The 15,713-nt window shown below is 34.9% G+C and overlaps 1 protein-coding gene across 3 annotated transcripts in view; it reads left to right on the top strand.

Moving 5' to 3' along the window:
- LOC117411031 (stromal membrane-associated protein 1) overlaps window positions 1-15,713 on the top strand; it is an 88,888-nt gene that overhangs the window by 70,425 nt on the left and 2,750 nt on the right. For all 3 annotated transcript variants that reach the window (XM_059025002.1, XM_034018044.3, XM_034018043.3), the window contains 2 exons: window positions 11,631-11,752; window positions 15,227-15,395. In XM_059025002.1, the coding sequence (XP_058880985.1) occupies window positions 11,631-11,752; window positions 15,227-15,395 (291 nt within the window). The remainder of the gene's footprint in view (window positions 1-11,630; window positions 11,753-15,226; window positions 15,396-15,713) is intronic.

The raw sequence follows: 15,713 nt of genomic DNA, 5'->3' as shown, positions 1-15,713 counted from the left end.
AAAAATGCAAAAACGGATTTCCAGGGCTTGAAAATGCATGGAAAACCATGTCTCCGTTATGAAAGTCTTGAAAAAGTATGGAATTTTACTAGTATCACGGGAGAGTGAATGAAAATAATTCTGCGATTTTTATTTATTTTATTATTATTATTATTATTAATAATAATAATTGATCTCAAAAGCGGGTCAGCAGGTCTAGCGGCAACTGTCTAGGCAATTTACTAGTAGCAACTATATTGCTTGCGACCAAATCCCGCGAGGATTGCCCCGTGTAACACTCCTGACAACTCAAGCAATCTTATCCAGTCAGCGCACTGGTATGTGTCACATGACTCTGTATGCTCCAATGAAACGAAGGGTAAAATGGACATTACGACAGCTAAAATATATACATTTATATTGAAGGCTATGCTTTTTTTAAACAAAGTTACAGACTGGAATTACAAGCTACTGTACTCTGCTTACCAAAATTCACATTTTGTTATCTTGTTGTTACCTTTATTAAATCGTTAACGTTATTTCCCAACCCATCACTGACTCAGATTAAAAAAAATTTAAAAAAATAAATGCTTTCTGTAGCCCCTATGGTGTGTATAAACATAGCATGTTAACATCGCTTTTTTTTTCATTTCTTTAATGTGATTAATAAAATGTACCGGTAATTTTATTTTAACTGTATGGTGCTTGTTTGTAACTTCCAGTACCGAGTGCAGCAACAGTCTCGAGTCCAAACCGTTATATGGCCTTCATTATATGATTTAAATACTGATTTAAAAACTGCTGCTGATGTTGGCTCGTACAGCTCTATGCAACCAAGATTTAAATTAACATTTGCAATTGAAACAAAACTGAAACTTTGTTGATGCGCTTTTTTTTTGGGGGGGGGGTGTACTGTGTTCTTCAACGAATAGGATAAGCCAGAATACTGGATGCAGCACTCCACAAATAGGTACTGTACTTGTAATTCAACTTTTATTCACAATCTCATTGCTATTATTATTATTATTATTATTATTATTATTATTAGTGGTAGTAGTGACAAATGCTGTAATAATAAAGAAAATCAAAGAATAAAAACAGCACTAATATTATTAATAATTTAGCTAATGCCTTTATCCAAGGTGACTTCCTCAACTTACTCCTGCAGCTTATTTTGTTCGTTTTGGATTGTCCTTTTACTATCGCGAACAAAAGGCTTTGGACCCAAACAGGGTTGTTATAGCGAGGGTGTACTGTGTTTAGTATTTGACTTGTATGTTTAATATACGACGCTTGCACATTTTAATATATAATGCATGCGCATTTATTTCATTTTTGTTATTTTTCACCTCCCATAGTGTTCAATATTTAACAGAGGGTATAAAGAAGTTTGAATCAGAATCCAATATCATCCCTTACAAAAAAGTAATATACTGTAAGTATAGTTGTGCCAAAATTGTCTGGTTTTAGTATACCATTGGTGTCATTATATTATCCTATTTTGGCACAAGTATGCTTGTATGTTCTTTTTGTAAATAATGCAACATAGTTCTCAAATATTGGACATTTCTTAGACTTCTCTTTTGCATACCTGCATTGTCTCTTGTTAGATATGCACCTCCAGATTCTGACAAATACTTTTAGAAAACCAGGAGCAACTTCTGCTCTGGATCAAAATATAGCTATAATGCTATAGCTATAATGCTCTGCAGCTGCCCGCCTATGTGGATAAGTATTGAGAAACTAGTACAAACTATCTAAAACATTTGTCTGTGAAAAACAAATGGAAGTCTGGAAAAAGTGTGGAATTTTGATGTTGAAAAAGTGCATGAACTGCGAGTACCTCAAGCTGATCATGCTGGAGGGAATGGCCTTGTCATTAATGTCTGTGGCTAGTTTAATGTTTTCCTTGCAATTTGTGTTTACTGTTGAAAACTTAAGGTTGATTCTGATTAACTAAAATGCATGTTGAAGTTTGACTAGTAACATGAATGGACCAATATGACCTCAAGTTTATTATTCAAATCATAAATAACAAGGCATTTTAATTGTATTTAATATTTATTTATTTTGTTACACAAAAATTGAAATGGTCATTTTGCAATAGTGGTGCCAAATTTAGTTGAAGTTGACATACTATGAAAAACACAAATCATGCTTGTGGAATAATGTTCACTAACCAGTGATAAAAACAGGATATATTGGGTATTATACGAGTCATTTATACTACTTAGGTTTTTGAAGAAATGCACGTGGTTTATGGCTTTCACGATGCAATTCAGGATAACATGTACAAACTGGAATATCCTAGTACAATCACTTCACACGGAGACAAACAGCAAGCCTAAACAGGAATCAAAGATTTAAAATTGCTTTTCAAAGCTCATTTGCGACAGTAGACTAACATAAATCACCTGACTGCTGTCCAGTGTATTTGCAAATGATTTAGATTAACACAAGGCACGACACACTTGACAAGATGAGAGACTGTACAGATATATTATACATTTAAATAAACGTTTCACCGCTTCGTTTTTGCTCCCTTTACCCTGGCCCCTTGATAGTTACTTTGCAATCCAGTATATCCAGTAAAGATACAAGATTCCTGGTTCTATGTTAGTAATAAGTCTTGCTTTTCTGATTCTCATATAACAATAATAAACTAAAGAAATCTTTATCTTTTCAATGTATTGTTTGAAGTGATATTAAAGAGAATACAGAATTAAAGAAATGGGAAGCATTTCTGGAGGTCTGCCTGTGTGTGTGTGTGTATGTATGTATGTATGTATGTATGTATTTCAACCATCATTATTACCAGATGTGATTCACATGACAAATTGTTTCAAAGTCTTCCTTACTTTTGATGGCATTGAGATTTTTTTCCTAATTTTACCTAACGGTAGCTTGCTTGCATCTCATTTTATAGCTGGTTAATTCCTTGAAGAGCTGTCTGGTATTTTCAGTCAACACTTAATTATTTCATATATTAAGTATGCATCTTCTAAACTGTGAAGTGGAAAGATGTAAGGTAAAACTAGGAAACGAACAACAAACCTGCCCCTTTCATTGTTTCCTTGATTCATGAGAAATTAGCAATATAAATCTGTCCTTTTAGTATCTGGCTATAAACCAGAAGACATCATTTAAAAGTGTAGCTGCTTTGATTTAAGTACAGTAAAAATCATTGAATTGTCGATTTTCTAGGCATTTTTGCATGGCACTTAAAAGGGGGGAGCGACTAATACATCGGTGCGATGTATGCGCCAGTGTGTCTAATATTAAATTACTGTACCAGTACCACAATAGGATTACTACAGCCACGGTTATGGCTCGCACAAACTTAACTGTCAATAACCCGATTTTAATTTTTCAGGATCTGCGGCATTCAGGTCATGTTGCTAGGTAGAAACACAAAACCACTGTTCTAATTAAAAATGTTTTCATTTGTTACTCTCCGTAACCTTAGTCATTTAGAATGTTAAACGCAAGCTTTCAGATTCGTGACTTTGAGGCTGGATAAAGTAGGACAGTCCGACAAAAAACGAAAATGCTACTCGACAGGTTTGAAATTGCGCGTTGTTGAATTTCCCGAAATACATGTTAATCGCAATGCTGAAAAAACAGAACGTGACTGGAGACGAAACCAAGACAAACTTAAAACGGCCAAAGAAAAACAAGCGAATAGGAGGAAGGTGTTTATGACCCGATTGTAGAAAACATTTTGTTTGATTGGAGTACTTTGAATGACTATAATGCATACTGTAACTTGTTCTACATGTCAGTGCAACCCAGCGGTACACTTGTAAAGCATGTGTGTGGTTGTGATTTAACAAAACAAAATGAATGTATTTGTACAGCTGGAAATCAAATGCAATTGTACTGCGCCCTGTGCAACACTAAGATGTTTTGTTTACTGGTTATTAGATGGTGTACTGTTTAGTTTATTGTTTTTTTGCTTTTATAATTGATGCAAGCTGGAACTATTTTCTAAGTGGTTTTGGAAAGAAATGTTCAGTAAAGCAAAGAAGATGTGTTATTGAACTTTTTGGGGTACTTGATAAGCCAAAATAAAATACCGGTAGGTTAATACAGATGTGATGTGGGATGTATAACTTCATTTTACACTAACTATTAATTATTACTTAAATTTTAGAAATTTTGAAAAACTGAATAGTTTCTAGCAGTTTAACTAAAAAGAAAAAACAACACAGTAAAATTTATTAATGGAATAAAATGTTGAAACAAGGGTTATTTTGAAACCAAACCCATGTATCTATCTTTCTTTATTTATCGGTGTTGAGCATGTAGGAAAAAATCAATTGTAAAAAAAAAATAAGTATTTTAAACACAAAAAAGGTGTTTTCCTAAAGTTGAAGTCTCAAAAAGGGGGGAGGGACTTTTACACCAGTGTGACTTTTACCCACATCTAAATAATCTAACCTATTGTGAGTTTTTAAAAAAAGGCATCCAATCAATTTTCGGGGTAAACTTCAGAATAATGTAGTTGGAACAGTCTCTTTAGAATTAGAGTTGCTTTTTGCTGGAACTGATGACTTGATCGACATGCTTGGTGATACATATCCTGAAGAACTGTACTGTGTAAGTGACTTGTTTAAATTACCATTCGGGTCAATTTCTCTATCTTTTTTTTTTAATGTGTTGTAAATGCAGCATTAAACTCTAACCAGATATCAATAGCAGCATAGATTTTAGTCATGGGGTTATTACCCCATCAATTTGTTTGGTTATGTCAGCCAGTGGTTTGCAAAAAAATAAAATGTAAATGGCTGTTTTCAGGGAAATTAGTGATTGAGCTATTTAAACTATAGAATGCTGTGTTTTTTGTGTTTTTGTTTTTTTCCACAAGCTTCATTTGTTGTTTTATATACACATGTCTAATTTTGAAAAGCGAGAAGATTTTGTTGGGAGATAAGAGCTGATCTATTATTTAGGTACAATATTGTCTCAGTACACTGGATTAGAGAAAGCAGCTGCAGGAAAGGCATTTATAAAATATATCTTGACCTGAGGCAATTCTTGATGGTGGGATTGTTGGATGATGTGCTTTAAATTGAACAATGCATCTTACTGATGTGTATTTCAAGTTAGAAGAGAGCGAGGTCCCACAGTGGCAATCCGATAATAAATATAAATGAAAGAGATTGAGGAAACTACCCTTCTCCCGTCATTGCTGCTCTTGACCATGTGAACACTGGCATGCTAGATCACTGTCTTTCATGCCATGGTCATAGACAAATATCCTTCCCAAGGCTGATCTTTTGCTTTAATGACAAAGCCATGAAAAAGAAACCCCGTGGAAGTTTATGGGAAGAAGTGGTGGTTATTGGTGTGTACCATCTTTCTTAATTTTTTCATGAGTTTGTTTTTCTCTTGCAATTTTTGCTGCAGAGTAAGTACTCTATTGTTTTCTCTCTACACTCTTATGAGGCACTTGGAGTTGGAGTACTTTTGGTAAAGAAAAAGTGCAATGACTTTTTGTATTGCTAAATTAAGCAATAGAACTTTCATAAGAGGGCTTTAATGTCTGGTAAAGTCCGTCTCATGCAGTTAAATGTTCTGAGCCAAAGGCAAGGGGAAAAGGGCCTTAAAAGACTGTAAAGCCCTCTTGTGAAGATTATATTGCTATTAAAAAATGGCTGCTTAAAAAAAAAAAAAAAAAAAAAAAAGAAAGTCTATGCAGCACTTGTTTTAGTTGCTAATGAATACAGATGTTTGCTCCGAATTCCATATGTGGTCTGGTAGCCTTCAGGCTTCATTTAGAGGCTTTTACAGTACAGTCTAACCCATATTTAAAAGTGTATAACCCATTTTTCACAAATATGTATACACTTAAACAGAGTGTATGCTTGTGGGTTGGTGAGCTGCAATCCCAATTCTTATTAAAATCTTACTGTACCGGTAACACAATGAATTATGCTACAGTCCAAAGTATTTGCTGTTGTTGAGGCTTCACTTAATTCAGGCCAACAATTATTTTTATTTCAATAAGAAAACCCAGAATCAGCAATTTATAATATGTCATTTGAATGTACAGTTGGTAAACAATGCACAGTGATGCATATTCACAAAATACCCCTTTTTTTACTTTCAAGAATTAAATTGAGAATAGTTTCTTAAATGCTGTATGTACGTTGTAGGCAACTTGCCATATTCATTCTGAAAACTATTCATGTTTTGTCACAAACATGTAATTGTATCCTAATTGAAAATTGACTAGATATCATTATCTGTGTATCTTTAACAAATGTGGTGTTCAAAACACTGCATTTGTTAAAGGTAAATGCAATAATCCAGCATGGTAATGGTTTGGGATTTTGGGAATTAGTACACTTATTCAGTCTACCCCATTTAAGTATTCCCCCTTTTTTACATTTGAGTATTTTATATGTAAAGACTTGTTAATCTAGGGGACGTTTGCTGTATCATAGCTCTAACCAGCAGTGGACAATGTTGTGGGTATTTCCTATAGCCTATATAATAACCAAAAACTAAAAATCTTCTGCTTACATGCAGTTGTTCTTCAGTTCAGGCACCTTGTATGCAAAGGAAAACATGTTTTGTGAACAGTAAGTTTTTATCTACCTCTTAAAAATGTGACTCATGTAATCAGCACTCCAGATAAGGTTTGGTGACTGGAAGTAACTTACCCTCTAATTTTAACACTGAGAGAGTAACATTTATTTTCAGGGTGTAAAATGCAATATCACTTTGAAGTCATGAGTGATTTCGATAAATATTGTACAATATTTAATGGTAATGGGGTAAAAAAGAGCCTTCCACTTTAACTACAATTTTTTTTTTTTTTTTGAGGTATCACACTGACTGCAAATTAATTGCGTTACTTCTATTTTATCATTAAATTCTTAATATCTGAAAATGTTTACTTCAATATAAAGCCATACAGATAATTAAAATAAGTAAATGCATTAATACATTGTAAAACAGTGTAATATTGCAGGCACTCTTTTTTTTTTTAGCAGTTGCCTCTGACGATGGTTCCAGTTGGATTTGTAGCTGGACTGGAGTGTTTACGATTTTTTCTTAATCTTACTGTGATTGGCTGCAAAGACAACAGGGCTAGCCAGAGATTGGATAATGTTTGTTGGGTTGATTTTTCTTGTGTACAGTTTCCTAGTAACTGAAGCCATTGTATTCTGGGAGGTGTAGTTGTTAGTGGACGTTTTAGGGAAGACGGGAGGGGAGGCAAACAAGCTGTGCAGCCAAATTGCTGTGTGTATTTGTAAAAACGGCAGGTACGCAGCTTATCTGGACCGCTGCATGTAAAAGAATAACAGTAATTGAGTAATTAAAAAAAAAAAAAAAAAAATCTGGTAGCCAACATGTGCCAATGCTTATATAGCAGTTTTTAGCGGTACCTGATTGGCCTGGGAATATGAAGGATGTATCTTTCCAATTGTTGGTCATTTTATATTTTTATAAAAATATTTTGACAATACTTATTCCACACTATGCTGTTTTATCAAGTTTATATTGGGTGCCACGTGGCTCAATGGATTAATTCACTTCCCCTGTGCTATACTGTAGGCAACTAATATATATTTCGTTTTTTTTTTTTTTTAGGGCTGTCACTTGATTTAAATTTTTGATCGGTTAATTTATGGGCATTAGTTGATTAATCAGTATTTTTAATAAAGGTAACAATCTTATACTGGCTGTCCTGCATAGTAATACTAAAAAAATCCATAGAATCTAAACAAAACACAAAAAAATTAAAAGAAAAAAAAGCTCAATGGGGGAATTTAGCTTTTTAAAAGCATTTTAATTATTTTTATTTTAGTAAATGTAACACATTTTCACAGAACAACCGTTCTTTCGGGCCATTTCAGTCACATTACCTGCTTTTCCATCGTCAGTAGTTTCATCTACCATTTACAGCTACATTCTTGGCTTCCTGTACTTCTACATTTAGCAGAACCTGAGGCACCGAAGAGATTAAGCCGTTATGAATCTTGTTAGAGGTACCAGAGAATATTGTGGCTATTGACAAGTGATTGCTTAACATGCTGTCGTAGTCAGAAATCAGAGGAAGTAACTTAATTACCTCTATTTGAGGAATTGGTGCCTTCATCGTGCCCTCTGAATGCCAATTCTTACTTCCCAAGGTAAACAACAGAATCAATCAAGTGTTTAAGAACCTTGTGGCTTTTTTCTTGCTTGCTCATGATGTATTGCATCCCTACGCTTCTGCTCATCCAGTTTAACATCAATCCGGGTTTGTCCAAAAGTTCAGAGTGTAACAGTGGCTCGCAAGTGACTTTGGGAACGCTCATGTTTTTGTGCTGACTTCGTCAGACATCCTGGACTGCTGTAGCCACCTTTTATTGTACTGAACAAAATACAGTTCCAGTAGTATACTTTTTTAATTGACAGCCATGGATACCTAATTTGAATTTTGGTAGTGGCTAGTATGTCCTTTCCCTTCCTGTGTCCGTTCAGGTACAGTATTTGTGGTGTATACCTCCATTTGTTCTGAGAACGTTCTTCTTGAAAATTGATTCATAACCAAATCGACTACGATATCTCCGTTGTCTGACGTTTTTTTTTTGTTTTTTTTGTAAAAAACAATTCAAAATATTACTTTGAAGTTTTCAATATAATTCCCTATAACTGTCTCTATAATAAACAATGTCACATGAAATTCAATTATTCTTGCTCCCTTACCCTAGTACATTTAAGTCCCACCTCTGCTCACTAATGATTGGACAGCTGCAAAACCAGGGCAGATCTTTGACTTTCCCATTGGTTAAACCTACTTAAGACCTTCAACTGTTTGTCCCGCCTCTGCTCACTTTGTTTGGACTGACGCAGAGAAAATGCAGTTCTATTGGTGGTTTTTATTTTATAGAAAAAAATAAATGTTGCACTATTTCAATTAAATTGTAAAAAAAAAAGAATCAGTGATCAACTCTTTAGTTTATTTATCGGTCTGATTTAATCTGTTAATTGGAGCAGCCCTTATAGCTAGCTAGCTAGCTAGCTAGCTAGGTAGGTAGGTAGGTAGGTAAGTAGGTAGGTAGAAATAAATACATACATACATACATTAATTAATTAATTACCCATATGACACTGCAGTTGTAAGCATGGGTCTCTGGCCAGCGTAATAAAGACAATGTTAAAACAAGCTTTTGCATGAAGCCTTTTCTTACCTGGCAGGATATCAATGTTTTACAGAAAACAATAACACACAGCGAGCAGCAAGCACATCTCAATAATAACTGCGGCGACTATTCTTCTCAGGAACTAAATCGAAAAGAAAACAACAAAACATCCTGTTGGGTTTATTTCACTGATAACTCTGTGATCCAATAATAATAATAATAATAATAATAATAACCGCACGTGGCATTCCAATACAGAATGCTTTATCTACAGTTATTGTACAGATATAGACCTAGTTTCTTACCAAAAAGCTCAATTAAGTAGCCTTTATTTAAAAACATATAACTAAAGTATTGTGAGCGGTGTACCCCAGGAAACAGACTGAAAATCAGAACCTTTTTTTTTATTTTAATGAAGTAGATTAACAAAGAAAAAGTATATGCACTCCAAAATGCGTAAGGTGCAAAGTACAAAATGAAATCAGTATGAGAAACATTACTCATACACTTACGAAACCTCTTTTGTTTTGGGTTAAATCAAAAATATTTGTGGAGCACATTAAGGAAGTGTGTTAGTGCTTCCTCCTTTTGAATGAAATATTTCCTTGGCAGAGTTTGCAAATTCTGTTTTCTCCTGCTTTGGTAAAGAAATTCCACACAATGCTCATTTGCTGGATGCAGTGTTTTAAAACAACAACAGCGGAATATGACCAATAGATGTTGCAAAGAAGCAAACTGTATGAAGCGCATTTAACGTTAATAACTGTATTCAAACTGAAATGTAGTAGTATTATTATTATTATTATTATTATTATTATTTCTAAGTTTCCAGTATTTGAAGGCTACACAAGTCTACAGATCTGAAGGGACTAAAGTTATGTGTACTATATACATTTTGAATATGTATCTTGCACTTAAAACATATATGTGATTTATTTTTATTTATTTTTTTATAATCATTATCCGAAAAAGATCTGAGTTTTTCGCAGCGTGTACCCGGTTCCAGATTTCCTACCCGTGCTGACCTCTAATAATATATGTATTATGTACCGGTATGTAGAGTTTTAATATGGTCCCTATGTATACCGTCCTATAATGTTATTCACTTTCCATCTCAAAGCAGTGAATCGAATCTTTACATTTTCCTCCATATCAGCTTCTATTACACGAAAGTTTTACAGTTGCAGAATTTTTTTAAAAGCAGTGATGTGTAAAGAGAGCGAGTCTAGACTGGTCTTCATGTGCAAATGAGAAAAACTTGGTGGCAGCATAACTAATGTAACTTGTAATACTTAATTGCTTTTTTTCCCCTGTGATACCTGGTGTACTCAAATTTAATATGAACAGTTGTTCAGTTGTATGATACTCCATAGATGCAGACTCAGGTTTACATACACATTAATAGATACTGTTCCCATTTATAGTTTTTGACAAGGACCTGCTAAACTATTGGTTATATACTAGTAGTCCCCAAAATGGAATTAGTGAGCTTTATAACGACTACTGTATGTTAAACCTATTGTGGTCCTGTAGATGACTACACTACAGAATTAACAGTGCTACAGTAAAGGCAACAGGTGAACCTTTGGAGCCCAATATGACTAATGGCTCATCCTAATCATCTTTGTAGAGGATGCTTCTCAGGATTAGAAAGCTATGATTTTGGGGGCTCTCGAGTGGCGCATCCAGTAAAGGCTCTCTGTGTGGAGTGCAGGATGCACCCTATAGCCTGGATGTCGTCGGTTCGAGTCCAGGCTATTCCACTGCTGACCGTGGACGGGAGCTCCCCTGGGGCGGCGCACAATTGGCCGTGCACTGCCCAGGAGGGGAGGGCTTAGGTTGGCCAGGGTGTCCTCGGCTCACCGTGCACCAGTGACCCCTGTAGACTGGCCGGGCGCCTGCGGGCTTGCGTGTAAGCTGCCCAGAGCTGTGTTGTCCTCTGACGCTGTAGCTCTGGGCTGGCTGCATAGCGGGCCTGCAGAGTGAAAAGAAGCGGTCGGCTGACGGCACACGCTTCGGAAGACAGTGTGTGTTCATCTTCGCCGCTCCCAAGTCAGTGCAGAGGTGGTAGCGGTGGGCTGAGCCTAAGTACAATTGGGCATTTCAAATTGGGAGAAAAACGGGGTAGAAATTAATTGGCGACCTACTAAATTCATGTAAAAAAAAATAGCTATGATTTTAACCTCCTTACCACTTGCATTTGCAGAATTCAGCATTGTGTTTCAAACCTGTCAAGCAAAATTGCCAGGAATAGGTTGGCCAAGTTAGTAATAGGCTAATTGCACTTTATTTTAATGTCTTAAACACACACCAATTTAATTCATAGAAAAAGCTTCATAAAATGCTTGTTTGACACAACTTTAGCTTTGGCCTGTCTGCTGGCTCTGTATCAAGGAAATCTGCTTTTATTTTAAAATGCAAAAACGAAATGTTTTGGGCGTACTTGATTCTGGGATAAAGTTTTATAATTAATTGTAAAAATATGATTGTCTTTTCACTTTTTCTTCCAAGATGCTCCAGCTGTTGCTAATGGAAGAAGCACCACGACTAATGCACCTTTGAGTGATGATCTGGATATCTTCGGTCCTATGGTTTCAAACCCACTTCCATCTTCTACCACACCATTTACTCAGGTAGGCTCAAGAACATTGCTCATCCAGCAAGGGACAGAATGCAAAAATAAAAAAAATCTACTTGTCCTTCTTAAAAATCTACTTGCCCCCTCCCCATCGCACAAAACACACACACAGTGAATCAATTAGTGATTTAACAGGGTTGGATCTAGCCTTGTAGCTTGACTGGTTCACTACATTCTTCAAGATACACAAAAGGTTCCCTGTGACCCCACCTCACCTCAACAAAATTACAACATACTTTTAAGGAAATGTTCCTTTCAGCACAGCTTGGAACACATTTGCTAGTAAATTGAAGTAACATACTAAGAGTACAACTATAATAAGCAGTACTTGGAGTTATTCAAATATAAAAATAGCTTCTGCCTGTTTTCCACTCTTTCTCTATAAGCTGAATTCAACTCCTGATGTACAGGTGTTTTAGTTTGTTGCATCAGATATGAAATCATTGCTAGCTATGACTGCTGCTTTGTGGAATTCAGATTTTTCTTGACGTTCTTTCAGTTTTGTAGCAGCTGAACCCCAGATTTTGTGTATAACCTGTCAAGTTTCTCTGCATTTTGTACTGTTTTTCTACCAAAATGCACACCACGTTTACAGTAGGCTTCATCAAATTCTGCGAAGACAAAATGTTTTTTTTCTTTTTGTTTATTTCTATTATATACTTATTTTTTTTAAACACCTATTTTCCTCATCTAACATCTTGCCCCATGATGGCTAATTGAAATGCTTCTGCAGCAGGGTGATCCTGGTTTCATACCCTAATGGCTTTTTTTAAAATTGTATTTATTTTTTATTTTATTTCGGAGGGCAACATTCTTTCCCTGCACTACTCTCACTGAAAAATAAAATAAAAATATTTTTAAAAATAAAAATATAAAAGCCATTTGTGGGTTTCTTTGTAACCAATAGAAGATCAACATTTTCCACTAGCCAATCAAAACTGATTTTTAAAATGTTTGTGTGTAGGTGCTAGACTTCCTCAATTCAGTTTTCAGAAACTTGCATGGCTCTCTAGAAATATACCCGGAGTGTCTTTTATAGCAACAGAACGAACATTGGAAAAATAAATAACAACTATTTGACCAACCAGCAAAGTATAACGGCAAAACTCGTTGTCCCTCACACAAAGCTGCTTGTCCCGGGCGATATGAATTGCACACCCCTGTCTGATTATATTTAATTCTTAATTCAGCTGGTGGATTTTACTAAGGATTTCCAGCTCGTTATGACCACTTGTTGCACAGTTTGACCAAACAGGCTTTCCTCAACCTGGATTTTCTTTTAGATTTATATTCATTATATAACACCAGGGGTCCAGATAATGTTACAGTAGCTTTTTTGAAGTGACAAAAATGCAAAACACTGAAATTGACATTTTAAACATGATGACTGGAAAATAACGGACTCGATTTTTCAATTTCCTCAGTGTATGAAAAAGAGAATATTTCCCTTTCTAGTTCTTGGAGAAATGGCTTTGTAAGGTCTCTGAAAGATTAAAGTATGCTAATTGAATGTTGTTTGCCTATTGGCACACTTCGGTATAGAATGCAGTCTGGGATAAGGTTAATTAATGTTTCTTTTGGATTTCTAATGTGTTCTAAATTGCATCTTGCACAGTGATCTGCAGCCTTTCTGCCATTAAAAATTCATACCCCTAAAATAATTATAATTGGGTATGTTATTCTGTTCAGTGGAATATCCAGAGAAACAAGCAGCTTCCACATGAGTTTGTTCATGTGGATACAAGTGCAAAAGACAATATAACATTGATACCTCTTGCATGTTGTGGCTTTGCAAGGAAATCATTTGGGACACATGCGAGTTTGAGCATGAAGAGCAATTTGTCTTTGATCTGTGAAATATAGTGAGACCACCAGGCCTTGTATGTTTCAGAGTTCCTGTGGGATCACTCTGCTGCTGTGTAACTGATCTGGGAATTATGCCAGCATCTAACAAAACCATTTTCCACTTAAATGAATGCTTTGGTGAAATATGTGCCTTGAAAGTGTTTCTGCTTTGTAGATTCTAAAATGCTTCTTTTTCATATAGTAGTGCCTTTTTGATATTGGCTTGCATTATCAAACAAAAAACATTTAGTAAAGTTTTTTTTATTTTTTATTATGGCTTCCTTGGAGTTTTTTTTTGAATAAATGTACTCAAATCTAAAATAAATAGGTGCATATACAGTACATAGATGAGACAGTATCATATATAAAGATGTTGGTACCGAAACACATTCCAAAACCAAAAGGGCTAGAAACAAAGTGCCTGTCATATATCATTATTGTAATACATATAATATAGTTTTAATACATTTCCAATCTACAACTTTTAGTTTGTTTATACGGATATGTCAAAGTATGTAAATAAATAAAGATGATTCATTCAAAAGTTGTGAATGCTGATGTGCTGGGGAGGACAAATCAAGGCTGATCCTCAGAGCCAGCATTGCATGATAATATAAATATAAGTTTATATAAAATAATGTTAATTAGAATTAATACAGATTTAAAGATAGAAGTAAAAATTATGTCCCAATATATAGAACACCATTACGTCATGTAAGAATAAATCATGGATTTGAATATAAATAATAAGTAGTTGTCATGTCGTCAAAAACCTATAAATACCTCAAATGTTTTGATTCAAACACATGCTCCCTTGAGAAAGATATCTACAACATATCGAAACATTGGGCAGCTGGCTCTTTGAGCTAATATATATATATATAAAATATAATTTGTATTTATTTATTTATTTTTTTCCTTAAGAACAGTAAGAGATAACTGAAAATGGATTAGCTGCATTATAAGTGTCTGAGCTTGCAACATTTGGTATGTAGTGTTAAAGCATATTTTCAATCATCTAGACACAATAGCTAATAAAACATGATGAGATGTTAATATAATAATTGCCTGGAGAAGAATTTCTGTTTTTATTTATTTATTTATTTATTTATTTATTTATTATTTGATTTTTTAGCTTTTCAGTTCCACCTACACACTCCAAAGTTTGTGCTACTGTCAGATTGTAGCTTAGAATGGGTAGTGGTAAAATGACATTTTATAAGCTTGGGTTTATCCCATCATCAATCTCCTTTAGTGCCATGACAAATGTGCGGTCTGTTTATAAGAGTTGTTGTTGTTGTTGTGGAGGAGGAGAAACTTGCATTTGCTGATCAGAGTTTGTGTTTGTTTATTTATGTACAATATTCTCCTTCCTTGGTTTTAATGTTATCGTCTAGCAGCCAGAAGCTATAGCTGCTTACCATGTATTCTTTAAGGATTTTGTTTTAAGGATCACACTGATCTCTCTTATTATGGAGGTTGACTCTCGATTGCTTATGAGCTGCTTATCTTTTTCCTCTTAAATAAAAAAAGAAGATGATATATTTCAGCATTTTATGTTCGGTACAAGTGAATTGCATTTTTTGAGCTTTGTGCATTTACAGATTTGACCCTTGTTTCACAGACCACTTCCAGTAAGCCAGCAGCTACCACCTCTGCTGCAGTGTCAGGGGATCTGGATCTGTTTACTAAGGCAACCGCCAAATCCGAGGAGTCAGCAAAGAAGCCCCTCTCAAAGGACTCTATATTATCACTTTACAGCACCGGGAATATGCAGCAGCAGACAGCTCCTGGTATTGCATCCTTTAAATATTATCTTGAAGCACTTCAATACAAATTACAAGCCACTAAATAGGCCAGTTCGATACAGTTGGAATTTTGAACATTGTAATTACCCAAAGCTGTTTGAACGATGTCTTATTCATACATAATATTGTGTAACTATACATACTACGTTTGAAAATTAGAGTACATGTTGGTCAGTTTGGTGCTGCTTGCATACAGTAGAAAGTAAACCTGTAATTGGCAAAATTCTACAGGAGAAGCTAGTGATCCTTCATTACAGGACATTGTCTGCTTTCCCTGTTTTTAACAACAAAAAAACTATTTTT

The sequence above is a fragment of the Acipenser ruthenus genome, chromosome 6, assembly GCF_902713425.1.
Source record: "Acipenser ruthenus chromosome 6, fAciRut3.2 maternal haplotype, whole genome shotgun sequence".
In the NCBI taxonomy this organism is placed as follows: Eukaryota; Metazoa; Chordata; class Actinopteri; order Acipenseriformes; family Acipenseridae; genus Acipenser; species Acipenser ruthenus.
The sequence above is the reverse complement of the archived record's forward strand: the minus strand, read 5'-3'. Positions and strand labels throughout refer to the sequence as shown.